This window comes from Cordyceps javanica, chromosome 2 (assembly GCF_051103115.1).
Source record: "Cordyceps javanica chromosome 2, complete sequence".
Taxonomy (NCBI): Eukaryota; Fungi; Ascomycota; class Sordariomycetes; order Hypocreales; family Cordycipitaceae; genus Cordyceps; species Cordyceps javanica.
The window spans coordinates 329,107-356,995 of record NC_139296.1 but is presented as its reverse complement, the minus strand read 5'-3'; the positions used below and the strand labels follow the sequence as shown (position 1 = coordinate 356,995).

Below are 27,889 nucleotides of genomic sequence, written 5' to 3'. Positions count from 1 at the left end.
GGCCTAGAACGCCCCGATAACAACGGTCAAACCGTTGGTTGCGAGGTCAAGATGCCAAACGGGAGGCCGGCAAGGGTCTGCCTAGGGCACAGCTTGGCAACGGCCGAGATCGGTGTGGTGGGTCGGTCGGTCGGTCTCAAGTTGCGATCGCGATCCCAGCCAACCAAGCCGGATTCACAACTTGGTGGTCAAGCCGCCCATTCGCCGTCGGTCATGCACCTCGTTCATGCACGTTGTAACTCAAAAGAATGGGCCCACTGCAAAGGTCAGACTTCAAAGGCTGGCACGAAGCCAGCAGATTACATGTAATCGATGATCAAACGGCGCTGCTTCGCTCGAGCATAAAAGCCCTGCAACTTCCCGTAAATTCAAGCACATGAAGCAGACAACATTCAACCAACATAACTTTGAAGAATAACTCGGAAAAAAACTCGGAAAAAAACTCAAAGAAAAATGACAGTCAAGACTACCACAAGTGGCGGCTATGGCCCCGGCACTTTTGTCGATGTAGAGTACACTCCCTTACCAGCGGAATGTCGTCGCCTGCTGCATCACTTTGCAGAGGTATCCCCGGGTTTCACCTCAGATGCTTCTATCCTCGACCAGGTTGACTTCCACGGGGAGGATCTCCCCATCATTCCGGGACCTCTCAAATCCCAGGTCATGGTAGGTACAGCTCATCTCAAAACAACATCTCCTTCATCCTGCTCAAGACATACTAGTCCGCCGTGTGCCATGCCATGATTGGCATCGTCGGAAAGGAAATCTGTGCTTTGCGAGGCATCGAAACTGGAAAGGTTTCCATCGATGTCGACAAGGCAGGCTTGTACCCGGCCACCCCAGTGTTGATGTCTATCGATGGAAAGGGCTTGGCGGATATCGTCAAGGACGGTACTATACGCCGTGCCGGAAAAGATCTAGACCGGGGCGTCCTGACTAAAAACAACATGCATTTCCGCTCGTGGGCCATCTTTCCGACAAAAGACCCTCAAGTCTGGTACCAGATCATGAGCAATCTCAACCCGCCGGCCTTTCTCAGAGCCTATAACCTCGACTCTGAGGCCGTGACTGCAACCAGGGACGAAGCCTATGACCTCATCAAGGCAGAGATTGTCAAATACTCGGCTGCTGAGCTCGACCAGAAGAACATGGAGCACGGCTTCTGCGGGCAGACGTGCTACACGCCTGCGCAGTGGAGGCAGACGTCCATGGGGCAACGTCTGGCTGCGCATCCGCTGATCAATTATCGCCGCGTCGCCCTCGGAGCCGACCTGCCTCCTGTCCCGTTTCAGTCGGCAAAGCACGATCAGCGCCCTCTGGCAGGTATCAAGGTGATTGAACTTGCCAGGGTGATTGCTGGTCCAGCGATGGGAGCGGCCCTCGCTTCGTTGGGTGCAGAGGTCATCAAGGTGCAGAGTCCCAACCTTCCAGACCTGCAGGTACGTTCTTCCTTTCAGGGATAATATGTTGAAGTTCGCTAATTCCCTTGAAAAGCCGCTTAGTGTGCAGCTTACTGCCGGCAAGCAAACCATGGCGGTGGATCTCACAACTGAGGCCGGCAAGAAGAAGCTCCACACCTTGATAGAGGGTGCAGACGTCATAATTCAGGCGTTTCGCCTGCGTTCACTCGAGCGTAGGGGCTTTGGCCTCGAGGATGTTCTCGAAACGGCCCGGGCACGAGGAAAAGGCATCGTCTATATCGACCTCAACTGCTACGGTCCGGATGGGTACTATGCGGAACGTCCCGGTTTTCAGCAAATCGCCGACGCCGCCTCCGGCTGCTCGTATGTATGCGGAAAGGCGTATGGGTTTGACGAGGGCGTGGGCGTGCTGCCGTCGCTCCCCATAGCGGACATGCTGTCTGGTGCGGTGGGTGTCATTGACACCATGCTCGCGCTCAGGGACCGCGCCAAGTACGGCGGCTCATACCATGCTGCCGTTTCGCTGACCGCAGTCGACGCAGCACAGTTGGAGGAGGTGGTAGGACTGTACTCACCCGAGATTGTGAAGAAGATCCAGGACAAGTATCGTTTTGCGCCGATGACACCGGACCTCCACGTCGAAGAGCTGCTTGCCGTGATCGGAAACGCTTGGAAGGACAATTCCGACCTTCTAGGCAGAGATGGATACATGGTCAAGTTCCCAGGGACAGCGTGGGGTAAGGATCATACAATCCTGTCGCCGATAGTTGCCTATGAAAACAGCTCGGCCTCCCCGCGCTGGCTCCATGGTCCAGTCCCGTACTGCGCCACCAGCAGCGCAGAGTGGGCATGATTGACTGGCGGCGCTGAGAGGGTGTGCATAGATAGCTCGATAGAATGAATAGAAAACCATGCTGCGGTCGCTTTATTGTACCCCAGTGGCTAGACAATACCGGTGGCAGGTGGAGAATTCGAGTGCTGTCATTTACCTTGATATTCTGATCTAGAGATACGGCCAGCATCTCACCGTAGGAGATAATGTCCCGAAAGAACTGGTCTGCCATTGGTGTGTCAGACCGACAACGGCGTGACTGCGCACATGTAACACTACCCATAATTCACAAGGCTCCTTATGGTACCGTCCAAACAACCTTGGCGACGACATCAACCATGAGGCTTCTTTGGAGCCGCACTGCTGCGTCTGGCAGACGGGCAACTAGCTACCTAAAAATACCGTTTCTACTACGACCATCTCTTCAATATTCCTCTGCCATGCCCGAAACTACATTTCAACAGCCCAAGGCTGTTTACATCCCTGAAATGGACCTGGAGGATTTTGAGAGCTACACTGTCGGTGGCTTCCACCCAATCGTTATTGGAGACACTTTCCAAAACGGCCGATACAAGGTCGCCCACAAACTTGGCTTTGGCGGCTATTCTACAGTTTGGCTGATCCGAGACAACATATTGGATCGCTATTTCTCACTAAAGGTCCTGGTTGGAAGCGAATCGTCACAAAATACTGAAGCAAAGATTCTTGGGCAACTCCAGAGCGTAGATACATTGCATCCAGGGCAGCGGTTCATCCCCCGTCTACTAGACACATTCTCCATTGAAGGCCCGAACGGACGGCATGCTTGCCTTGTGCAAGAAGCGGCCGGCTGCAGCGTCGCAGAATCCAAAGAAGACTCCACAAACTTCATGTTTCCGATCGAGGCTGCGAGATCCATTGCAGCTCAGCTGATCATGGGTGTGGCTTATATACACTCACGGGGCATATGCCACGGAGGTAGGATTAGGACTTCGGCTCAAAGTGCTCTCTTACCTTTTTTTACTCACCAAATCCAGACTTGCATCTAAGAAACTTTCTCATTCGCGATCCACGTCTCGGCGAACTCAGGCCTGATATGCTCTATAAGAATCTCCGTTTGGATGAAGCCCGTATCAGACGAGTCGATGGCGCTGCTGTCCAACCCCATGCGCCTCCATATGCCGTCTATCCAATGCACATGAAAATGGCTGCTAATAAACTAACAGACCCGTTCATGATTATATCCGACTACGGAACATCTTTCATGCTGGATGCTGAGCGCTCCCCCGAGCTGCATACGCCACCACTCTTCCTACCCCCGGAAGATTTCTTTCACGAGCCCATCACACTGGCGGCAGACATATGGACACTTGGCGTCAGCCTGTACGAAGTTTTGGGCGAGAGGTGTCTCTTTGAAACTTTTAGCGGTGACCGAGACGACATCATGGCTGATATCATCAGCACACTGGGGCGGCCGCCCTCGCGTTGGTGGGATCAGTGGGAGAATCGAAACGAGTTTTTTAACCCAGATGGCTCCTGGATCCGTAATATCCAAAGAATCTACACCCCCGTTTTCCGACCGTTGCATCAGCGCATGTGGGACATGGGACGGGGCATGACACCCGAGACTTGTGAATGGGACGTCCAAGGGGGGGAAATGCAGGCCTTGGAAAAGCTGCTGAGGGACATGCTGGCATTTGAACCTTCACAGCGGCCCACGGCCGAACAGCTGATGAGGTCAGAGTACATGGTCAGATGGGCGATTCCAGCTTGGGAGCAGCAGCTGGAAAGAGCCAAAAACGTATAGATGCGATGTATTCTTGGATATGTGTAGACTAGGCTGTAATATACTTTAAGAAATCCCATAGAAACTAAATCACGATGCAGAAAACGAGTCGACTGGAAACTATTTCTTCTGGTCAGTTAATTACATCCGTTTGACGCAGGCTGACTGCAAAAGGCTTGGTGCTAGAGCTGCCGACATCACACATCTGCTGCGTTACGACCGTCTTGAGCACCAGACATCGTAGCACTCGATGGCAATCTCCGAAATGCAGAGCCATTCCCGGCAGGCTCTCAACGTCTTGCGGTCGCCGACGACGGGATCAGCCGCCGGCGGCACGGGCAAAAGGGCGCCGCCGTTTTTCTTCAGCAGCCGCTCGCTGACACAGTCTCGCATCTTCCTGACGCACCGGCGCCTCTCGTGGAACCCCAGCGGCGTGTCCAGGTCCGGCCACAGCGGCGACGTGAGCAGCACGGCCGTCTCGTAGTTTGCCAGGTACATGTGCAGCAGGAAGTCGTCGTCGCTCCCGGATTCGAGCCTCGACGGGGCCTCGGGGACGAACCGCAGCCAGTTCCGGATCGGAAACATGGCGCGGAGCTCCCTCTCCACCGAGTGGTCGGCGAGCGGCGAGTGCAGGATGTTGTAGATGAAGTTGTGGAGGTCCTTGACGGCCGCCCTGACACCGGCCGACAGGTCGCACCTCGACAAGGCGAGCGTGGATTTCCTCATCTGCTCCAAGAACGGATAGTAGGTGTGGTGCGGAGGGGCTGCACAAGTCGGCAGTCCGGTACCTGTCACTGGCGAGACGAGAGCCGGCTGGCCTGATCTGGCGTTCTCAGGTAGAAGCTGTGGCGAATCTTGTCAGCAATAAGAAAAACTTACATAGCGGCCATATGCAAGCTTACAGAGCATACTGCAAGAGTCCCTTTTAGCAATTGCGCATACTCGCCTCTGATCAAGTGTTAGAGGCGGCGGTTGGCGAACCAGTTACACTAGAACTTACGGATCGTTGCTATACCACGCCAGGATGATGGCTGACTCGACAAGACCTTGTCGAGAAGATTGATCGAGGCCAGAACCCGAATTCAGGATTTCCAGGTCTGCAGCCATGCCCTGTATTGCTGAGCCTCTGTAGTGAAGCTCGACTTGCCTCGAGAGTGACGACTGCGTCAGGCCCCCGATGTGACTGGCGCTGAAGCTGCACAAGCTGTGGCGTAGATGTGGAAACCTGCCGGCCATGGATAGTGATCTGCCATTTGTCTTAGGGCCGCAGAAGCAGCAGCAGCAGCAGCAGCAGCCGGGGTGGTTATCTTATCGTACCTCGAGAATTGGATGATGCCAGCCAGCAGGCCGCGCCGCTCAAACGTTTCGAGCTGTTTCCGCAGTACGCAGAGATGGTAAAGGAGGCCCTTTTCCTGCTCAGACGTCGGGTTCGGCCACCCGTACTGCGACACAATGGACAGGTGCGTGCAAGAGTACATCGCGGACGACGGCGGAGCTGTGACGACGCTATTTGTAGGCCCGGCGGCGGCGGCGACGGCGACGGCTCGTACATTTGCGGATCCGATGCTGCCACGACTCTGTCCACCATTCGCTCTGCTGTACGAGCACGAAATGGCCGAACCCGTATATGCCAGCCGCTGGCACTGAGAACTGCAATGGTGAGGGGGGTTTGGGTTTAGCTTCGGCGGGTGGCGCAAAACCAGCGAGCTGCAAAGTTGACGAACCATTGTGGTTTCAATTCATCGCATTTTATTCGTCGCTGCCGACAGATGTCGCAACCACTTCGTACTTTCCGATGTGTTCGTTTCAACATGATCCTTATACTAGTGTCCTCTTGGTATGCCTGCTCCATCGCGTCGTTGCTGTTGCGAAACAGTAGATAAGTCTTTCATCACGTGATGTATCGTTGTCTTTGTGTTAGCTTAGATCCGTGTTTCATTACGACTATACAAGTATACCAGGTGTCTTGAAACAGGACCGAGGCTGGCCGGGAAGCCCTAGTCACCTCCAACTTCGATGCGTCCTCGGCCAGAGCAAGGTCTCCATGACAAGTTTTGTTGCTTCTAGATTTGATTCTCAGCCTCTCTATGCATTCTTTTTGTTTTTAATCTTCCTCTTGGTACGCTCTGCTGAAAATCAGGCCGTGTGAACACCTCCCAGTATGCTATTTAGTGTATTTACATGGATGATGATGCCAGGACGAGGTCCGCCGCTTCTTGAGCCAACATCAATATATATGTATGTATATATATATGAAATCTATCACAAATAACACATCTATATATTATATTCTAATCTCAGATAATTACGCATAATGTCTCTAGACCTGATCAATCTACGAGATATTCTTTTAGCTGATTAGAGTTTGGCCAATACAGAAATCTAAGCTGCAGGGTAGTGTACCTGTGTAATACTGATACATTGCAGGGTTTTGGCAGGGTTTTGGCGGAGTTCTGTAAGTTGTACTCGTACTATTCCAAGTGGTGGAAATGTAATCTGTACATGCACCCTGTGGAGCTCCTTGGTCAATGAGCGACCCCTACTCAAATGTCACGGCGCACAGTCGGCGGGTAGAAGTCGTCTTCAAAGATGCATCCTACCGTGGGAACAAGGCTGGATCTATGATATGATATATGTGCAGAATTTCCTCGCCGCTGTCTAGCTTATAGTGCCACTTGGACGACTGGTATGAGATTCTGTATTTACTCTCACGGCGAGCAGATGATGAAATCTCACAATCATCATGTCCGTACGGATTATAGTCACAGTATATCAGGCACTAGGAAAATATACTTGTACGTCTTCATTTTCAAACTTTGTTAAGAAGCTTCTCCCACGTGAAGAGCCAGAGCATCGCAATTCGTTTTCGCTCATCGAGGCCTTGTCGCCACCCGTGTCTGGCTAGAGACAGAAGCCATTTCGATATCAAACCAGTCTTTCCAAAACTATCCCAAAACAATTGCCTTGAATTCCAACTCTCTCCTCTCCCTGAATAAAAAGCTCCTTGCAAGAGAGTCGAGTCGCCCCTGGCCTGTACCCAGCCTCTTGCTCCTAGTCTATAGTAGGTTTTTTTTTCCGCCCCTGCCATGCCAGAGTTCTGGCCAATTACAAAAAATGCCTTTTCAAGAACACCAATTGCAAGTGCCCGCAGTGTCAAAAGAAAACAAAGAAAGCAAGAAAAAGAATTAACAAGAAACAGCTAGCAGTGGACAAACTCAACAGTGAGATACAAAAGACGTTCAAAAAATGATAAAAATATTCAACCTCGTCAGCTCTTTCGCGAGCGCTTGCCGTGCCTTTGAGCGGCTGACAAGGCTTGCGATGCGACTACCGTTCCTCCCATCGACAGCTGCTATGCGTCGATGCGCGTGCGCTGCACAGTAATTCATCGTCGTCATAGTCGTAACGGCTCGTTTGATTGGGTATTAAATGGGTATAGAATTTTTTTTTGAGGGGGCAATCTGCGTTTTCGTCTTCTCCTCTGTTGTCTTGGTCATTGCTGAAGCAGCCTCGCCATGTCTCCAGTGCAAGCCATAGCTCGGCACGCAAACAGACGCAGTTGTCTAGACGTCAAATCGTAAAATAAATAACACATCATCATCGTCAACGCATGGTCGCAATCCGTCATCGTCGGTAAGCAAGATGACTCTTTCATCGGTTGCTTCGCCTCGGAAACGAAACTCGGCCTGTCGTAAAAGGTTGGCAAGGGGTTGAATTAATGTTGTATCTTCGAGCCTCCATCCAATGCTCTCGTTCCGTATGCATCGTCAAAAGTGGCCGCCCAAAGTTTCAGTTCATCACTCCGACGGCCACATCATAAAAACAGAGGGTTCACGCCGCCAGCAGTGTGGTAGCATGATAGGGGTCATTCATAATACAAACAGGGGCGGCATCGCACCAGCGTAGCACCACGCCACCCCAGCCAGCAAAAAGCCAGACCGTTCCGGGTAACGGAAACGGTGGCCACTTTTCGTCCAAATTTAAAATCGAGCGACACTGGTCGGTCCGGTGCCAACGCGGGCTCCATTATCGGACGAGTCTGGAGGGATGAGTTAGTCGAAACTCTCAGCCATTGTTCTGGCGGGCAACCTACCGCTGCTGCGCTGTAAGTGGCCGTTGGATCGCCCGCGGCTGGCAAAGCCGGCAGAAGACTCCCACTCGGGGCCACGGGGCTGACGCTCGGGAGCACCCTTGGGTCCGCTGCTCACACCGCTGGGCCGCTGGCTGCCGATAGCGCCGGGAGCATTGCGGTTTTGGCCGGAGACGGTGTTGGACTCGTAAGAGCCCAAGCTGAGAGCACCCAGGCCACTGGCCAGGCCGTGATCGTTCTTCGACCCCGAGGTGGATGGGTTGCCGGAGTGAGCTTGCTGGGCGCTAATATAGTCGCCAAAGCGAGCGGTCGATCCGGGCCCGATGCTACCCATGCCGGCACTGGGAGTGAGGTAACTCGATGAGGCCTGGGACGGACTGGGGGTAAAGGAACGCAGGTCGGCAAAGCTCTTGGCAGCGCGCAGGTTGTTGGGGATGCCGGCGCCATCGGGGCTGCCGGGAAGCTCGAGCGTGGGTCCCTGGCGGCCAGTGATGTGAGAATAGTTGTTGCTCACAGCACGAGACTCTCGGTCGGCCGCAAAGTCAAAAGTGGCGGCCCTGCTCAAGCCACGCTTATGGACATCAAGGCTGTTAGAGGGGGCGCTGTGAACGTTGGCGGTCGGGGAGGGCTGCTGGCGCTTGAGCACGGTAAGCTGGCGAGATTCAGCTTCGCCGATAGATTGATGCTCTAGGCCCATATGATGGGCGAGAATGTGGATCGAACGACGGTGCTCGGGGGCGATGCCAGGTGGGAAGACGAGAATCTCGCGCGAGTCGTCACGGCGGAACATGACAAGCTCAGTATAGAAATCCAGTGTTTGCGGGTCATTCAAGTCGACATCGCCTGGTGAACGGGGTTAGTGTTTTTGTAAGTCTTGAGCGGCAGATTTATACGTACCGAGATAGCCAGCGGGATTACCACGCTGCTGAGACTGGGACATGGCACTGAGAGATTGGACAGAGCTCTGCTGGTGGAGCATAGGGCCACGGTGCTGCTCCTCGAGCTGGCCACGTCTCTCACGCTTCTCTCGCTCAATACGTTCACGCTCAGCTTCGGGGAGCATCTTCTTGTACTCGACACGCAGCTTGCGGCCGTGAACATCCATGCCGTTCATGGCTTCGATGACGATTCTGGTGTCCTCGGCGGACTGGAAGTTGGCAAAGGCAAGGCCTCGAAAGACGCCATTATCGAAGTGGTAGTTGAAGGCATAGGGCTGAGGCAGGTGCATCTCGAGCATGATGGAAGCGAGAGTCTCCTTGCGAACGGCGAACGGAATATTCTTGATGACAATGGCGGTGGGGATGAGCTGGTCGGGATCGGAGCTGGTGGAGCGGATATCGGAGGGAGAGGGATGAGTGCCGGGATGGTCAACACGAAGACTACCGTTGGACAGCTGGGAGCCGTTGAGGCCTCCACCGTAGGGCTGCAGATTGGCAGGCATGGGGGGCATGCTCGGATGATCGGTCCAGTTCTGTGGCAGATTAGCGGGAGGGTTCCAACCAAACTATTTGAGACGGGAAAGCATAAGAAATCGGTGCTTACCTGGGGCAGAGCGGCTCTACGGTTGACGCTGCGGCTCCTATTCGGCCCATTAACGGCACCGTTAACCGTGGCAGCACCAGAAGCGCTGTAATTCCAGCCCTGGTTGCCATCTAGCATATAGCTGGGAACAGCGCCACTGGACATGGTATCCATGCCCCTAGCGTTGTACCCGGCGTTGGCGCGGTCCGACGAGTAGAGAGCAGAGGAGCCCAGATGAGCGTCAAAGGGACGCTGAGCTTGTCTGGGAAGGGAGAGGCCCGCATTGAAACCGGGAGCGCCACCGCCATATTGTTGACGGGAGGAGCTTGGGGAACGGTTAGAACCCGCGTTGTAATCGAGGTAGCCCATGTCGTGAGGCTGCTGAGCCATTGTGCGCAATGACCAGAAAGAAGCTGGTAAGGGGGGCCAGCTCAGGGTGAGACAAGTTGGGATGGCAGAGAGTCGAAGAGTCGAGGCCAAAAAAATATAGCAGAACCCCGAGCAAGTGATTTGGCCGGGAGAAGGTATTGGTATTGGCAAGGGTTCTGATTATTGGAAAATTTCGTTCAAGAGGTCAGTCATGAAAATTCGTCTCGTTCGAAACTGTCGTGAGGATATGCAGGCTATGGTTGTCGGAAAAGTGCAAAGTAATCAGAGGGTCGACAAAGATCGGCAAAGCAGGGCTGCCTTGTGTGGCCGTGTGATGGGAGGGGGGAACGAAGATGTCTGCGCGGGATGATGGATTGGGTTCGAGTCGACGCTGTGTACTCCGAGGATATCCAGGGCTTGCCGGAGCGAGCAGGTGATGCGTGGATAACGAAACAGAGGCAAACGCAAGGGCTCGACAGAGTGACGGGCGGCGGCGATCGTATGATGCGCAAGGCAGGTAGCAAAAGGGCGCGCGCGAGCAGGGCCAAAGCAGTGAGCAGAGGATCTCTGTGCGGCGGTGGGCGAGTCGGGTCAGTCGGGTGGGCTGAAAAGCGACTCGGGTGGTGTGCTGGGCGAGGTGGCGTAGCAACGAGGCCTGGCGAAGGCTGCAGGCAGAGGCAACGCAAAGGATGGTGAGCGCGTGCGTGTGCGATGTGACGGACGCTAGGATTCGTTAGGGTCTTTTGGAGACCAAGGTTTTCGGTTGCGGGAGAGATGGTAATCGGTCTCGGGCTCCCGAGGTGCGGAAGACGGGATGGAGGGTGCGAGTGTGTGCGAGGTGGGCGAGATGGGACGGCGGCTTGCCAGCCGGGCAGATGTTTTGCCGCGCAAGCAACAAGACGGAAGCGAGGCAGCAAGATGATTCTCCCGTCACGAGTCGAGCGGTGATGGATAAGGCGTAACGACGAGGGAGTGAGGGAAGCGAGGGAGAATGAGGCCGCGGGGAGGGGAGGAGGGGAGAAAGGGGGGGAGGAAGGTGGAAAGGGGAAAAAAAGGATTTCCACGCAAGGCAGAAGAAGTAAGGATGAGAGAGAGGTTTCGGGGGAAAGAAAGAAAGCAACAAAAAGAGGCAGAGGAGGGAAGAGAAGGAGAAGGAGAAGGAAAAAAAAAAAGACGCTACATGCGATTGGGGGGAGGGAGGGGAGGGGGCCACACAATGGGGTGTTGCGGGCGGAGGTTGTGGGCAAAACTTTTGGTGGTGGTGGCGGTGGTGGTAGTGGTAAGTATTGAAGGTACCTACTTGGGCGCTGCTAGTTGTGATTGTGGTTGGTCATGCCATGCAAGCAAGTCCCTATTTACCTTGTACTTGCCTACAGTGGTACTTTGTGCCTTGTAATTTATTTTGACCTGGCTTGGCCTGGGGAAAGCAACAATAATAAGGGGCTTGGGAGGAGGCCAAGGCGGAGAGGCTCGTAAGTAGCCTGCAAGGGCGATTTGGCGGCAGACTAACATGTACCTAGTTGGAATCCATCAGCTAATTCAAGCACGCTGTGTGAGTCTAGTTGAGATGGGAAAGAAAAAAAACAGGTTGATTTCTGGTGCTATCCATAGGCTGGACCGAATGATTTCAAAATAAATGCACGCCGGAACACGGAGAGAGATGGAGATGTCACCGGGAATCCCTGGATTAACTGAGTACAGGTAAGTAGATACGGTAGATACAGGTCACACCAGGCAAGTACCTTACTTAGGCAGTTAGTAGTCACTTAGGTGGGAGGTAGGTTAACTAATAGGTAGGAAGGCACCTGCTCGGCTTGGGGACCTTATTGGGCACCTACGGTACCTATTATAGGCAAGGTACGGATAGGCTGGTAGGGACCTAGGCACTTTAGTAGGTAGGTTGGTAGGCAAGTAGGCTCCCAGGCTCCCAGGCAACCGTGTAGGTGCCTTACTTGGTACTTGTCTACCTTATTAGCAGCCTTAGTAGGTATCCGTACTCAATCATTAGTAGCAAGTAACTTACAGGACCCAACATGGCCACGGCGTCGTCATTTCGGCGGGGAGCCAGCCTGGTGGCCACGGGCGCTATAAGAGCCCTGCAAGGCGCGCGACGGGACGCTATGTACCAAGGTTGGTAGCGACAATGAACAAAAGATGCACCTTGCGGCTTTGTTCACGAGCACGTCTATCAATACTGCAAACAAGAGGAAATTATTGATAAACTTCTTACTATCCATGACTCTGTCAATCGTAAGTAGCATCCCGGGATTTTTTTTTTCTCTCTTCTTTTCTTTTGCGGTTGTCCAATAACAGGTCCCTGCCTACTAATGTAGATACAGCTTTCCCCAACAATGCCGTCTCCAGCCATGGCCACGCCTCTCACGAGTCTCAACCCACCAAAACAAGGTACATCCCACCCCCTATAAACTTTCCGCAGGTAGGCAGTAGGTTAGTGCCTACCTAACCGCCCCGGCTGCACGGCACCAACCTTATAGCTCAGGCACTGGCCCACGCCTCCACAGCTCACCATCCTCATCGTCCTTCAATAATCACTTTGCAAAAGACGGGAAAGAAAAAGAAAGAAAAAAGAGAGCGCGCATTCGCTATTGCTCTTGTTTGACTTGTTTATGCTCTGTTTACATTTAATTATTTATGTTTCTTCCCTCTTTTTTATGTTACAACTTGCCATGTATGCCACTCTCCCTCCTTGTTCAATCGCTGGCCCAATCTGCGTGCAATGCACCCACATCCATGCCCTTGCAGAATCACGCACACCACTCTTCATCCAATGAACCACCTCTCTCGCTCCTGACTGGCTGGTACCAAGTATGGCTTCAGCTGTCATCTTCCTGCCATTCCCCCCCCCCTTCCCTTCCTTCTTCTTTCTTCCTTCTTCCTGCTTCGTGTAACCGTCTCTGCTCCGTGACTTACCTAGACGACGGCGGTACCCGGCAACCCCCTTTTGCCCTGCCCTGCCCTGCACTGACATCTAAAAATAAAACTGTAAAAAAAAAAAAAAAAAAGACCAAAATGAGATAGCGCCCCGTTCGCTCATTTCTCTTTTCACAGTTCTCGACTTGGATGTAAAGTACTCTAATAAAGTGGGTGGAGGGATAATGTGTACTTGCTGTTGTCTTGCGCCTCCAACTTTGAAACGAAACACTTTCCCCCCACGGGAATCCGAATCAGGGTCTAATAACGCCCCGAATTATACCGTCGGTCTAGTCTTGTTTGATCTCATGGTCCCTCTTGCACACTTGCTTTTCAATATCACCAAGCAAAAGGGGGGAAACATCCTCTCTCCAAATTCTACTCTTGAGCGTCCCTTCCTCCCCTTCCCTCCTCCCCTTACATTCCCCTCATACCCAAGCATCCAAGTACACAAATCTTTTTCGCTGCTGTCCTTTCGTCATCTTTGCCGCCTCTCCTGAATTACCCTCCTGCCTCCAAGAACATGTTTTCAATGTCTCACCTTGCCCGCTCATCCGCTGACATGGCAAGGGGAGCTCGTGGCCCGAACCCCCCCTCTGTGGGTCAGGTGTGATACTGATATGAGCGAGTCCACATGGCCGCGCGCCGCTGCGCCTAAAATGGTAACAAGGAGAAGAAACAAGGCGTCCGGAACCGATCCAAGGCATCTCGCAGAGATGCTGGGCTTTTCTGTTAGTTTTAGTACCAGAAATGACGAAGGGTGGGGGGACGAGGGCCTTGATCTGCCTCCCTACGCTTTGCCATCTTTGCTCGCCGTCCATGCTGTACATCTGCAACTATTCGTTAAGAAAGAGACCAGCAGGGGGTTGATGCCAAATTTTTCTTGTTCTTTATCTTGTTCTTTTTTTTCTTGCTAGCATTCCCTCTGAATATTCTCCTTGCTTGCGTATCAACCCCATACTTGGCGCATAAGCTAACAAATTGTGGCAATAGGGAGGACTGGAATAACCACCTGGCACACCGCAAGCCTCTCCACAGCCAATCTTACTTGAGCCTGCTTTCCCCGGTGCCTGCTACCAGGAGGAGCGGCTTCCGACAAATTATACTGCCCACCTGGTCTCCGAACCAGAAGAGTCGTGGAAGCACTCGTACCGTCTTGGGCCGCTCAGGATCCGTACCACTCAGGGGCAATGGCCCGGTGAAATGCCTCCGGCACAGTACTGAGTGCTTGGTAAGTATCTTACTGGTAGTATTACTATACTTGGTGCTGCCCTCGATTCACCAATAGGCATAACCCCCTTACGAGGTCCTCTCCCGTGCGAAGGAAACCATCAACCAGCCCCCGTCCATAACAAATCTGTACTTGCACTTCTTCGTACGCATCCATCGCCCCTCCCCTTTCACTGTGGTCTCGACGATTAGCTATCCCTGTTTCTGCATAACCACATCGAGCGCTGAGGCCTGGGAGCCCTCGCAGCGCCCCCCGCAGACGGCTCGGAGCATGTGCATCAGTCAAGGGGCGTGTGCGCGCCATGCAGTCGCCCGCTAGTTATTACGGCATGTAAAGGAAGAAAGAGCAAATACGAAAAGTAGGAGGGAAAAAAGGACCGAAATGACGTACTCTCTTCCCAAACAAGGACGGGAAGCTGTATAAAACGATCGCGGTCGCATCACGGGCTTGACACCCCCGGATTTGTGTACCTTTTGTCTTGTGCTTTTTCTTTTCGTACGATAACCAACAAGAGCTCCGTGCTCATTCTGTGTCTCATTCGGCTTGGACATCCATTCGAGGATCCCGTCGTCGTCCCATGTCATGAACCCAACGAGGGGGGGTTACACTGCTGGATACAAGGTCCCCTGCCTCAACACGGAATCGTTCATGAGGACCTGCGTTGAGGAGCCTTGCCACCTCCTTTCTACCGCCACAATTCGCTTTATAAAAAGAACAAAGAAAAAAAGTTCAAAAAAAAAGTTTAAAAAACCCCCCCCAGTCGCTTCAAGCCGCCCTGGCTAGTACTGATAGTGCCTGGCTTGGGGAAGCACTAGCCTCGCCAGATCGTCGCCTGCACCTCTCCACATGGGCAACGTATTATTTACATGGCCAAATTGTCTGATCGTTGAGGCCTCTACTACTGTAGGAGCACACAGACGCAAACGGCTGGACTCGCGCAAAGACAGATTCTTGTCTTTTGTATGTTTCAAAATTCCAACTCATTCATTGCCGTGCCGCCCCCGACCACGGCGGATTCAAATCTCATCACCCTGGTCCTATTCACGAAAACTAGTGTCCACTACTCCGTATATGCTGGTCTGTTGGGAATTGGACCCTTTTTTCCGTCCTGGTGATTGTCAGCCTCGTGATACTTTCTTGTTCTGTTTTATGTCTTTCAAAGTCGCCTCACCCAACCTGCCAGGCTCTGTACTCGATGCCGGCTACACGAGACATATTCACAAAGTATTGTCGCACTGCAATTTGGAGGTAATGTAGGCGAGGCCTTTGGGTGAGCCCTATCACTGCATCTAGTGCCAGCAGAGTATGTTCTGCATCAGCCACCATGCAGCCACCCTGCTTTTTGCTGCATGGCCATGGCCCATCCCCCACTCAACCTGCAACCGCACGGCTCATCACTTCGGTTCTAGGCTAGCCTGCGTGGTGTGCGCGCAATGATTGTAGAGACTGGAATTGATGTCGTTTGGGTAAGTTGGATAGCGAATAGAGGAAAACGATGGCACTTGGTTACACCGCTGGTCCACCAATGATGCGAATGTGATACGCCAAAGCAGTTGTGCAAGCCTAATGAATATGAGCCTTTGGTTAGCAAAAGGTGAGCGGGCGGCATTCGACGTCTTTGACGTCGCATTCCGACCTGGTCTGTGGTTGATTGGTTAAAGCAATCAACATTGACTACTTCTTTGATTGAGTTGCTAGTTGTTGAGCACATGGGTCAGACTCGTTTTCGATTTGTCAACACTGTAACATTACGAGTCTAACAAGCCAGGCGCCTCGGGGGCCTGCCTCGCATATATGGGTGAGCTGAGCGGTCTTCACGCCCGGCTAGGCAAAAGCTAAGCCGAATGTGGTGTACATGTGTAACAATTCGTTGACTCCGATGATAGACGGACGCAGTACAGATTATACCCTCAGCATCTGCGTGAGCGTATTACGGCAGCAAGGTTGATCTCGCGATGCACATGCATCTCTCTAGGATATATGACAGAATGTCGTCTGTCTGTGCCTGTGACCCACGGCACTCTGCAATGGACGCGTGACCGCTGACGTTCCTGCCCTTGGGAGTCGGCAGCGTGCTTTAGGACCATTCTCTTGCGTTGGAAACTGCGCCATGGAAAGCATCACATGGAGAAATCGCCTAGACCGTAGCAGGACCATGATGCCAACATGGCGGCAACCGAGGAGCATGTTGTTGCGGCATTGCATCATTCAAGCTCAGCAAGGGCCGAAGCTGCACATCAACAACATCCCGTATCGCGTCAAGCATGCCAGTCAGATACTAGCTGCAGGTTTTCGCGTGCGTCGTGAGTGGAGAGCAAGCCGATGTTTACATATCCGAGCTCTCGCTAATAAAATAGCCTGTGGCGGGGACTCACGCGCCAGCCACACAGCCACAACCTGTGGCTGACCATTTGGCGGGGCAGCCAAGCGGGTGCCTCGTAGGCAAGTCTCCGTTGTGCTGCTCAAGCACCACTTCCCAAGTTTGATATATGGCCTTGCATCGTCCGCCAAATACTCAGCAAGACAGCAAGCAAGGCATCGAAAACGATATAGCATCGGACGAAATTCACATCTCACCGATGTCACGACACAATATGGCTGGCTGATGCAAGTCAGCATGGTGTTGCCCATACCGGAGGGTGGCCGCCTCCCCCCCCCCAGAAACCAAGTCTTAAGCAGCAGCGGCTCGAGACAACACTGCACACGCTGCGACGGCCGCCTGCTCCAGACTTGTCAAGAAAGACATGGTATGAAAACCCTCAGCAGCTATATTCTGCTCGATCGCACCAAAAAAATGATGGACCATCATTTGCACAGTGGCCACTGCCTCCCGTTGCCTGCTGGCCGACGCCCATCTTGCCTGGGCTGAGCGCTTCCGAGCGGCGAATCCTCGGCTTCCGCAAACAGCTTGGCGCGGACACTAGCCACACGTTGCAAGCGTGGCGCATCAGTGGATAACAGCCACGCACTGTGATTGGCTGCCGCCACTGTCCCTCAAACAACAGCGTTTGGGGCCTTGCAGCAGCAGCTCCAGCAGCAGCTTCAGCACCAGGCAGCGCCGCCTCCCCTCCTCTTGCAGCAGCCCCAAACAACAACATTCAAATCAGCTTGGCTAGCTGCGCCAAGCTAAATTTCTGCCGTAAACACCGCCCGCCACCACGACTCGCACCAACGCTACTCCTTCATCAACAGACCCCCCCCCCCTCTTACTCCAAAGCAACCTGAACTCGTTCACATTCAACTTTTTCTTAACGATTCGGCTGCGCATTTTCCTGACGCATCCTCGCTCGATTTCTCGAATTTACTGGACTTTTTCACCCATCATCCCGATACGCACATCAAAATGCCTGGCGGCAAGGGAAAGTCCTCTGGCGGAAAGTCCTCTGGCGGCAAAACCAGCGGCGTCGAAGGCCAGAAGAAGCAGCAGAGCCACTCGGCCCGCGCCGGACTTCAGGTGAGCTTTTTTGATCATGGCCGTTTCCTGCGACTGGGAGATATTTGCACCATTTTTTGCCCTCCCCCTCTTCTGCGCCCGTTGTCAAGGTCGCGCACGCCACCCCTCGTGTCAACCCCTCGAAAGTCCCGCCGCCGCCAGCGACCGTTGGCAATCCATCGACTCAAGACGCGTCGCCGAACCTCTTCACGTCGGGAAAGCACTGTTCCGTGCTTGCTGCACGCGACTCGAGCTTCCCGCGACGGTGAACTCGATGCGCGACGTTTGCTGCGCCTGCGGTTGATGGCGGCCGTCCAGGCAGCGGCGAGAGTCTGTCGGCGTGTGGGGCTTGTTCGATTGCGTCGCGAGCGTTTGGCGAGGCCTTGCGCAAACTTTCCCGGTCGTTTGCCGTACGACTCTGGTACTAACAGTTTGAATCCCAGTTCCCCTGCGGTCGTGTCAAGCGATTCTTGAAGCAAAACACTCAAAGCAAGATGCGCGTCGGAGCCAAGGCTGCCGTCTACGTCACTGCCGTTCTTGAGTACCTTACTGCCGAAGTCCTCGAGCTGGCCGGCGTACGTCATTTCTTCCCTTGCGCTCTCTCGTACGACTCCCCTCTAACCATCTGTTGCAGAACGCCGCCAAGGACCTCAAGGTCAAGCGCATCACACCCAGACATCTTCAGCTCGCTATCCGTGGTGACGAAGAGCTCGACACCTTGATCCGTGCCACGATTGCCTATGGTGGTGTTTTGCCGCACATCAACCGCGCGCTGCTGCTCAAGGTTGAACAGAAGAAGAAGAACAAGGCTCTCGAGGCATAAGTGGCCATCATCTGCCGCCTTGTTATTGCCTGTTTTGTGTCGACTTTTTCTTGCTTGTTAATTCGTCTTTTTTTTTCGTTTGATTTTGGGCCGTTGCGGAAACGGGAAATGCTGGGATGTGCTTATTATCTTTTTTTCTTATCATGTTGGTCGACCTTTTGTATCTTTTCTCCCTCTCTCTCTCTCTCTCTTTCTTTCTCTTTTACAATTCTCTTAGGGGTGTCTGCTCTTTTTGATATTTTTGGTTTCTGGAAACAACGGAGGAAAAAAAATAAAACAAGTACTTTTTTCAAAGAAAAAAGAAGAAAAAATGAAAAGACTATGGAAAGAGGATGGTTGCGGGTGGAGCCAAAGCTTGGGATGCTATAATGAGAACCGAAACAAGAGAGCTTCCACAAATGGGAAAAAAATACCACACTGATGATGCCTGTGTCCGTTTTTCTCTCCTTTTTTTTTGTTCTTGTTTGTCTTTTTCGACATTGTATCGTGTGAATCTAAAGATGGAAACTCACTAATTCGCTTGCCTTTTTTTCTGCCTTTTCCTCTGTTGTTGTCACTCGGCTGCCAAGGAATCTTACACGCCCAACTGCCCCCTCCTTCGAAAATACAGAAAGCAAAGGAAAACTGTTTCTGTATGCACTTGACAACGGTGTGTTGTTTTCAAACTCGACTGTGCCGTGCGTACTCTGGCGACCGGACAAGAAATCGTCACCCAATGTTCTCCAGAGTGGACAGGTATGGTCGATTTGGGAGGCATCTGGGTAACCCCGTGGATTCTCTGGACCAATACTCTCTCGGGAATCAATGAATAAATAAATAAATATATGTATATGTATATGTATATATAAATGTACATGTAATGCAATACAAACGCCAATTTTATGAACATCCCAAACCGGTTGTAACTCTTGAATCTGCAGCGGGCACGCGCCCTTTGGTATTGTAGTTGGTCTAATTTCTGTCAGAGAGCCCCAGCTCGGCAACTTCAGACGTTGGTGGGGAGTATTCAATCCTTTCTCCTGCTTTTCGTATGCGCTTTCGGAAATCGTGACTGTCGTGCTGAATTTTTCCAAAAGCAAAGGTATTATTGTCAAAGATATCATTCATTTCTTCCAGAGAACGGCCTTGGGTCTCTTGGAAGAAGAAGAAGACGTGAACAAAGGCACCGACGCAAAAGGACCCAAAAATAATGTAAAAACGCCACTGGATGTTGCGGAAAGCCGTTGGGGTGAAAAATGTCAGGCTGAAGTTGCATCCCCAGTTGAAGAGGGTCGCCAATGAGACGGCCTTGGATCGAATGTAAAGCGGTATGATTTCGGAAGGATAAATCCATCCCATGGGGCCCCAAGTCAAGGCATACGTGGCAGTAAAGATGTAACTGCAAGCGATGATGGCCTGGCTGGCGCGTCCAGTGTATAGTGTCCAGGTAACAGTAGGCGTGCCTTCGAGTCCGCCGGGGACGGGGTGGCCGTTGGTGGCCATGACAGCTGCCATGGTGAAATGCAGGATTGCCATGAAGAGGCTGCCCGTCATCATGACTTTGCGACGAGGGAACCTGTCGGAAAAGAGCAGCGTCGGCACCGTCATTACGACGTTGATGACATACTGTATGCTGGAAATGGTGAGGTTGGTGGTGCCCGACAGGCCAGCCATCTGGAAAATGTAGACAATGTAATACATCAGGGCGTTGACACCACTGTACTGCGACCAGATGTGGGTGAAGAAAGCGCAGTGAAGGCGCACAATGTTGCGGCGACTAAACAATTCGCCCCACGACGTAGACTTGTAACTGTTTTCTTGCCTAGCACGAGGTGTCAGTCAATGCGAGCAAATATGGCTGAGCTCGGAATAAAGCTCCAACACTTACTCGACCCTATCCCTGATGTCTTGCAACTCAGCAAGAGTGTTTTGGTCACTCTGGTTGCCATTGGCGCGGACCATGGCCAGGACTTGCAGAGCTTCATCCCAGCGACCCTTGGTAGCGAGCCATCGTGGGGATCTAGGCATCATGGGCAAACAGCAAAGCATGGTTAGGGCAGGAATGATCTGCAGTCCCCATGGAAGTCGGAAAGCGGCTGTTGAGTCAATGCGTGAGGCACCATATGAGACGTAGTACATGATGAGGATCTAAATGGGGAATTAGAGACATGGAGAGAATGAGATGTCAAGGCAGATGTACGTACACCCCATGTGATCATCCACTGTTGCATAGCGATGAGTCTGCCTCGCATATTGGCCGGGCTCATTTCTGCAATGTAGATGGGGCTAGACAAGTCAGTACATGGTGCGAGCGCTGATGGCACGTGAGGGCTTACCCTTGGCTGGTAAGCAGGCCGACGCCAGAGCCATTGACGATTCGAGCAATGATGAGCATGGTCTTGTCTTGAACAGCACACATGACAATGGAGCCGGCAATGAAGATGACACAGGCAACCATCATGGAGTCTCGACGACCGAGATGATCGCCGATATAAGAGGAAAATACGGCGCCAATTAAACATCCACCAGCCAACGAGGCCATGATGCCGCCTTGTGTAACTGACTCTGGGTTGTCAAAGTAGTCCTTGTACTGTAAATGGCGGTTGACCGGTTAGCGACGGATGGGGCGTGTAGATGAAAGGACAGGTTAGCAGTGACTTACTTGCCATGTTGCGAGAATGGCCGAGAGGGACGAGACGCCAAAGCCCTGGAGCAGACCGCCGAGGGTGCAGAGCCCGCAGATGGCGTAGAGGTTTGTGATTTTGGGGGTCATGTTCCGTGGTTGGACAGAAGAGACGGTTGATCGAGAAGGGAGAGGCCACAACATGATTAATAGTCGGGCGGCGGCGGCGGCGGCGGCGGCCCAGAGTCGGACGAGACGAGACGGGACGGGACTGAAAAAACCATTGACGGCTGTTTGACTGTTGCAACGCGACTGCGACCGCGGCTCACTCCGCCGGCACCAAAGGTGAATGCCGACGAGGACCGAGCACTAGACGGGTTGGTGGTTGACGGTTGGTTTGTTGGGTACTTTTCGGTTCGCAGTGGATGAGCAGCGGGTAGCCGATGGAGGAATTCCGTAAACGAGGTAGCCAGCGCAAAGTTGAAGGAGGGAGAAGATGTAGGCGACGGCAGCGGATGTGAGAGACGAGGGAGGACAGCGATAGATGAAGACGTTTGAGACGAAAGCGAGGGGCTTGTAAGGTGAGGAAGATGGAAATTCGAGAAATTGGAGATGTAAAAGAGAAGATGCGAGCGGGTGGAATGTAAGTAGTCTCTAGTTAGCTTGCAACGAGTTGAACAAGTCCCAAGAAGTGAGGTACCAGGGAGATGGGCAAGGTAGGGTTGGTGGGTACCTGGCTGAGACTGAATGATACTTGGTCGAGCCAGGTATCTTTGAAGTGTAGTGACCCAGGACAGATGGGCAAGGCAAGTACCTCTCCTGGTAAGGGTAGTCGGGTAGGTACTTTGGGTATGGAGTACTTGCTGTGTATACCTACTGACCTGGTGACTGGCTTGCTTGGTCGCTTGGAAGAAGAGTTTTGGCGGGCGGCCGGTTTGGGGAAGGACCGCCATCCAGGGTGTGCCACCCAACGTGCGAGAGCCGGAGTTTGGCGCAGGAAATGGAGCGGCGGGCGGCTTGAATGATGCCCGTGGACAAGGGGGCTGGAGGGGCAGGGCTCGCTCATGGGGACAAGGCTAAAGAGGGCAAGCCCGAGGACGACGTTTTTGTTTTCAAAAGAAGAACGCAAAGGAGCAAAAATAAATGAAAAATACAAAAATGAAAAATGAAAAGGCAATGGCGAAAAAAAAGGCAAAAAAAAAAACCCCACCCGGATCGACCAAGTACGGATTATTTAAGTAGGCACCAAACATATTAGCCATTAACAGTTGTGGCTATAGATGGGCTGCAGCGAGTTGCATTGCAGCCACCTCTCTTTTTAATTCTATCTTTATTTTCATTTCTAGTCTTTATTTTCAAACTTGCGCCTGGTTGCCATTTTTTGACAATGCTTTATTCTCTTCTTGTTTTTTGTTTTCGTCTCGCTCTATTTTTCGGGCAAGAAAACCGCCAGCTACGCACTCCCTGCCCGGGCTCAATCCAGTGTCGCCACCTCTAGCAAGTATCAAGGCGGCGCCCATTCATTGTCAGCCTTCCCACACACTGTGGCACACTGTATGGATACGTGCATACGTTAGGTACTATTACTTACCTCGCACTATCACCCGCTTGCATCGCCTATTGATACGAATAGATGGCTCTATGCTTAATACAGGCCAGCAACGGAGGATATTCCAGACTCTTGGCATCGTCATGGCACCTCGACTTGCAACAAACGAGGGAGAGAAAAACCTGCATCAAGTACCAACACCTGTTGCCCATCATCACCCGCCCAACCACCCTCTTCCATCGCCACCCATTGTCCGCACAGTGTCGGCCGGCTAAGACACTAGCCAGCTGCCGGCCGGCCAACAACCTGGCTCGGCAGTTCGCTGTTCGCGCAGTTGGCAGTTGGCAAGCTGGCAGCTGTCCAAAAAGAAAGGCCGCGCCGTTTGCCATGTCGGTGTTTGCCTTTGCCGCTACTACTGTTGTTCCTGTTGCTCCTGTTGCTGCTCCTTCCATCACCCATCATCATCATCATCATCCTCACCATCATTCTTACCATCACCATCACCACCCATCGACAAGGCATCATCTCGAAAAACTTACCTCATTCGCTCATGCATGCGCACTTTATATTTATTCTTGGCGCCCCCTTCGGAACCTTGCCGTGCCAGGCGAGCTGAGCATTCATCGGCGCCGTATTATCCCTGAAAGGAACGGCTGCCGACCCTCCCACCATGCACGTCGGAACTCGCCATCCAATCACGCCGCCCTATGCCTCGTCGCGCTGACCGGCCTTTGCTGCACCACCACCGACATCATGCACCGCAATGTGACCGCACTAGCCTTGACTCGCCAGGCCTGCGCTGACGGGCGGTCTTGGTTGACGCTATCAGGCTCCACGTCCGTGTCTAATTAACGTTGCGTCGGTACCGAGTGCAGATTATTATGCCCTGTGCCCGCCCATCGCCCATCATCGCATTGACCCTCTCTTCTTGCCGCATTTGACGCAATCACATCACTGGACCATATTGTCTACCTTGCATTGGGGCCAAGTAACTAACTAATAACTAACCAGCTTGCCAGCCCAGCTACCTAGTGCCCAGCACGCAAATATTCAACACCCGTGGCTTTTGCGCATGTTCCTGGCCGCACGCGAGAGCCGTTCAACAATAATAATCATACTCCCTACTGATTATCTTCCGCCGCCTTGTCCCGCCGCCAAGTCACGGCAACTCTTGGCTACATGAGATGGATCCTGGTCAGATCCTGTTCAAATCCAACCAGCTGTCAACAACACAAATCTCATCCAGGTTCTTCATCGCCATCAGGCAACGCGGCCCAAAAATGGCGCCAGCTGCCCAAGGAAAACACTCTCCATGCACGCTACTGCCGCTCGAGAATCCTAGTATGGCGGGGAACCATGTCGAGACTGTCTTGGCCGCACCATTCTTCTTCTCACCTCCCAACGTGAGCATCTTATCATTGTCGTCTCTCTGCAAATCCAACCTCGAGCCGCAATAGTGGACCCGTACCCTTGAACATGAGATCGTCGCTCTTTTGCTGCATCATCAGCACTACCAGCGAGGCCCGGATCGTTAGCTCCTGATTCGACTGCCCGTTATAGAATTAAGGCCAGCTGCTCAAACAAGCAGCTGGCCTCCAATGTACGGTCTTTACCAGTTGTGTGCTCTTGTTCCGGCCATAGCAGTTTTCAGACCCTTTTGAGAGCTTGCCAAGCGAAGCACGAGACGATCCCTCCAACTTGGGGTCACGTGGCTGGAACTATTGCTCCTTCATCCAACACGTTTTGCTTCTCTTGAGGCTACTGCTGATACTAGCAAAACCCGCAGGCCATGATTTGGCTCAGTCGCGGTGTCGTCAACGTCCAGGGCGACACGGATCACCCTTCCGTGGAGCGTCTTCCAAAGCTTACTTGTTTTAGCTGTTCTATCTCGGGCTTCCCAGATGAGAAGTTGAATGTGAAATCATCTTCATTTTCAATCATGTCCAGAAAAGCCACCAGAAAACACCGGGCACCAAAGTCCGTTTCGTGCCACATCTCCACTCTACCAAACATCGACATTGTCAGCAAGACCCTGCATGGGCCAAGTACCAGTCACTTGCACAACCACACCGCAATCTCCTCAAATGACCAAGGAAAAAACTGACAGAAATTGTCAGGAGTGTCCACCGTGCGATTGTTCGGGACGTCGGCGGGCTCAGGCTAGCAATTCTCAAGACATTACCTAACGGGAACGCTAGCTGCAGAAATTCGCCGAGGCCGCGCACACGAGACCACGGTTCCGCGAAAAGTTGACGACGCTTAGTTATAGAGGCCGCTGCCAGGATTTCCGACTCGGATTTGATCAGAAGGGCAACGTCGGTACTTATAGGAGAGTATCCAACCGAAAGGTCACTTGACTTTGGCATCACCTGAACGGAATCCGCCCTAGGGCCACCTAGAGAATCGGCTTGTTGACGATGATGCCAGCATTGTTGCAGACTTAAGAGGCTCACATATGTTTCGTGCCAAACAGACACCCGGCGTGGAAATACTGCTGTTACGGAAATTTTTGATTAGGCAGGAACTTGCTACAATGTGTCCGGCCATGTAAATTGGCAGGTGTCTACAACCAGGTCAATCACGACAGCCGCCGTATAACGACGTTCCCTGTAGTTAGTTGCTATTCCCCCGCATTTTCTCCGCACCGCTCCTCCGCACTCCTGAACGACGACGGATTCACGGCGCGAGAGACGTTTTGTTTTACGTAGCCATTACCATCCTGCCGCGACATTTACAGCGCCAAGCACGGGCCTTCTCTTCAACAGTGACTAATGGGCGACTGCACCATGTTAGCGCAGGGCGATTTCTGACTGGTGTCGCTAATCCAGCATCTTGTAAACCGCAGAGCCTCTGGACCGTCCGCCTACCCAAATAGGAAGGTCACCTTGACGCGACTTCGGCCACCAGTCTTTTCATGTTGACTTAGCGAATAATTTTGTTAGCCTTGTGGAGGCCCTGGACTCGGGCGCGACCATCCGGCTAATCATTCTTTCAAACCGATGTCATCTTCATATACGAGCAGAAAACGGTCCTGGCCTGGCGAGCCTGGGACTGTGGCACAAGGTTGGTCTCAGCAGTTCTTTCGCCACCTTCAGCATGGTACTTGAAGATATCCCGCGATGGCCCAGAGCACCACCTGATATCTGGCAGCATAGTTGAACAGGGATGATACATGGGACAGCACAATGAGATGCCTTTCTAGGCAGCTTGTTCAGCCCAGTATGGAGCTCAGCAAGCCACACAGCGGAAGAACGCGCTGGATGCTGAATGCAACTGAGGAGCCGTTGTGCATGTAGGCCGCTCGCTACCCAGAAGTCTCGAGTTACGTATCGAAATGGCATACTGGATATAATAGCCTAGCCGCCTCCCATGTTGGTAATCATTTCCATTCGCGGGCTGTCCTCCAGTTCTAGTACCACCTACCCGCACTTCATTATATCCTTTCCGACGCCCACTTGTTAGCAAAATGAGATTGCTCAGTCTTGCAGCTGAGCTGCTCCTGGCGGCCAGTATGGCCAGCGCTGCTCGCCCTGGAGAGCGCCCACGCCTGGGTGCGCCTGCTATGCACATCGACGCTCCCTCTCCCGCCGATGGCGTGCAGAAGCGCGCGGATAGTCCCATCCACTGGGCCTGGTTTGACCAACTTCTTGACCACAGCAAGCCGGAACTTGGCACGTTCAAGCAGCTATACTACTACAACTATGAGGACTACGCAGGCCCCGGCTCCCCCATCATCATGAACTCGCCCGGTGAGAACAACGCGACGGGCTGGAATGGCTACGTGACCAACAGCAGCCTTGCTGGCAATTTTGCCAAGAGCGTCGGCGGCGCGACCATCCTGCTCGAGCACCGCTACTGGGGCTACAGCTCGCCGTACGCCAACCTGACCACGGACAATCTGCAGCACCTGACCCTGGACCAGCACTTGCACGACCTCGTCTACTTTGCCCGCAACGTGAACCTGACATTTGACCCGGCCGGCTCCAGCAAGCCCGACAAGGCGCCGTGGGTCCTGACTGGCTGCTCGTACAGCGGCGCCGTCACGGCCTGGCTGCACACGCTGTACCCGGGCACGTACTGGGCCTACCATGCCTCGAGCGCCGTGGTCGAGATCATCAGCGACTTCTGGCAGTACCAGGCCATCGTGCACGACGCCATGCCCCAGAACTGCAGCGCCGACTACAGCAAGGTCATTGCGCACGTTGACAAGGTGCTCGCAAACGGCACCGAGGCGCAGAAGACGAAGCTTAAGAAGAAGTTTGGCTTTGAGCCCCTCAATGACGTCGACTTTGCCATGGCCCTGCAGGACGGCGGCTATCTGTCTCAGAACCTGGGCTTCGGCGATGAAAAGTACAAAGTCACGGACGGGTTCCACCGGTTTTGCGATTACATCGAGGTAAGTCCCCCGCCAATGAAAGGCAGTCGAATATTAATCATGAACGATTCCGTAGAATCGCTGGCCCGGTAGCAAGGCCCCTCAGCCTGGTCCCGAAGGCGTTGGTCTTTGTGCTGCAATTAACGGACTCTCCAAGTGGTTCAGAGAAATCGACATTCCTAATGGTTAGGGCATCCACGGCAGCTAATTCCCGGCAGAAACTTTTTCTTTCTCTTTCTTGGCTAATTCGACATCGCAGGTTGCGCCAGCTGGGGCTACTCGCGATGGACTGACGAGATGGACGTTGGCTGCTGGGTCAACGATGATTTCACCAGCCCGGTATATCGTGACACGAAAGTGAACAACGGCCAAAACCGTCAGTGGCAGTGGATGCTCTGCAACGAGCCGTACGTACCCCTTTCTTGCGGGCCGTTTTTTTTTTTCACGCAATTGACAAGAACACTCATCCATTAGCTTCGAGTTTTGGCGTACCGGGGGCGCTCCGGCCGACCAGCCTCGCATGGCCAGCAAACTCGTGACGGTGGACGTGTGGCGGCGCCAGTGCGACCTCTACTTCCCCGAGGTGAATGGAGCCAAAGTTGGGATCCGCAACGGCCGCACCTACGAGCAGATTAACGCGCTGACAGGCGGTTGGGGCAAGGTGGACACGGAGCGACTCATGTGGTGCAACGCCGAGAACGATCCTTGGCGGCCGGCGACCGTGTCATCGCCATGGCGGCCGGACGGCATGCTCGCCTCGACCGAGGCGGCGCCCGTCCACGTCGTGGCGGGCGGCGCGCACTGCCCAGACATGCTCAAGTACAATGCCGACGCCAACGACGGCCTCAAACAAGTGTGGGATGCCGAGATTGAGCAGGTGAAGAAGTGGGTGGGCGAGTTTTATGCCGAGAAGAAGACGCCCTGGCCCAAGTATCAGTAGTCGTATG

At 53.2% G+C, this 27,889-nt stretch overlaps 7 protein-coding genes across 7 annotated transcripts; 4 read left to right on the top strand and 3 right to left on the bottom strand.

Annotated features, from left to right (window-relative positions):
• Nucleotides 1–453: 453 nt before the first annotated feature.
• Nucleotides 454–2,274, top strand: V2A60_002634 (CoA-transferase family III domain-containing protein; the record flags this gene model as incomplete). Its single annotated transcript, XM_083253982.1, has 3 exons — nt 454–666; nt 723–1,439; nt 1,495–2,274. 3 exons carry the CDS (start codon nt 454–456, stop codon nt 2,272–2,274), a joined length of 1,710 nt encoding a protein of 569 aa, XP_083110108.1.
• Nucleotides 2,275–2,693: 419 nt separating this feature from the next.
• V2A60_002633 (uncharacterized protein) lies at nt 2,694–4,039 on the top strand (the record flags this gene model as incomplete). The annotated part of the gene is made up of 3 exons (XM_083253981.1): nt 2,694–3,210; nt 3,270–3,362; nt 3,459–4,039. The coding sequence occupies 3 exons, from the start codon at nt 2,694–2,696 to the stop codon at nt 4,037–4,039; spliced, it is 1,191 nt and encodes a 396-aa protein (XP_083110107.1).
• Nucleotides 4,040–4,231: 192 nt separating this feature from the next.
• On the bottom strand, nt 4,232–5,745 carry V2A60_002632 (uncharacterized protein; the record flags this gene model as incomplete). The annotated part of the gene is made up of 5 exons (XM_083253980.1): nt 4,232–4,861; nt 4,921–4,966; nt 5,019–5,264; nt 5,336–5,661; nt 5,743–5,745. The coding sequence occupies 5 exons, from the start codon at nt 5,743–5,745 to the stop codon at nt 4,232–4,234; spliced, it is 1,251 nt and encodes a 416-aa protein (XP_083110106.1).
• A 2,253-nt stretch (nt 5,746–7,998) lies between these two features.
• V2A60_002631 (uncharacterized protein) lies at nt 7,999–10,019 on the bottom strand (the record flags this gene model as incomplete). Its single annotated transcript, XM_083253979.1, has 4 exons — nt 7,999–8,057; nt 8,112–8,951; nt 9,006–9,579; nt 9,651–10,019. The coding sequence occupies 4 exons, from the start codon at nt 10,017–10,019 to the stop codon at nt 7,999–8,001; spliced, it is 1,842 nt and encodes a 613-aa protein (XP_083110105.1).
• A 7,484-nt stretch (nt 10,020–17,503) lies between these two features.
• On the top strand, nt 17,504–18,416 carry V2A60_002630 (histone H2AZ; the record flags this gene model as incomplete). The annotated part of the gene is made up of 3 exons (XM_083253978.1): nt 17,504–17,614; nt 18,037–18,168; nt 18,228–18,416. 3 exons carry the CDS (start codon nt 17,504–17,506, stop codon nt 18,414–18,416), a joined length of 432 nt encoding a protein of 143 aa, XP_083110104.1.
• Nucleotides 18,417–19,367: 951 nt separating this feature from the next.
• Nucleotides 19,368–21,168, bottom strand: V2A60_002629 (sugar porter family MFS transporter; the record flags this gene model as incomplete). Its single annotated transcript, XM_083253977.1, has 5 exons — nt 19,368–20,217; nt 20,284–20,543; nt 20,600–20,681; nt 20,732–20,985; nt 21,058–21,168. 5 exons carry the CDS (start codon nt 21,166–21,168, stop codon nt 19,368–19,370), a joined length of 1,557 nt encoding a protein of 518 aa, XP_083110103.1.
• Nucleotides 21,169–26,033: 4,865 nt separating this feature from the next.
• Nucleotides 26,034–27,882, top strand: V2A60_002628 (uncharacterized protein; the record flags this gene model as incomplete). Its single annotated transcript, XM_083253976.1, has 4 exons — nt 26,034–26,963; nt 27,019–27,127; nt 27,202–27,349; nt 27,417–27,882. The coding sequence occupies 4 exons, from the start codon at nt 26,034–26,036 to the stop codon at nt 27,880–27,882; spliced, it is 1,653 nt and encodes a 550-aa protein (XP_083110102.1).
• Nucleotides 27,883–27,889: the final 7 nt, after the last annotated feature.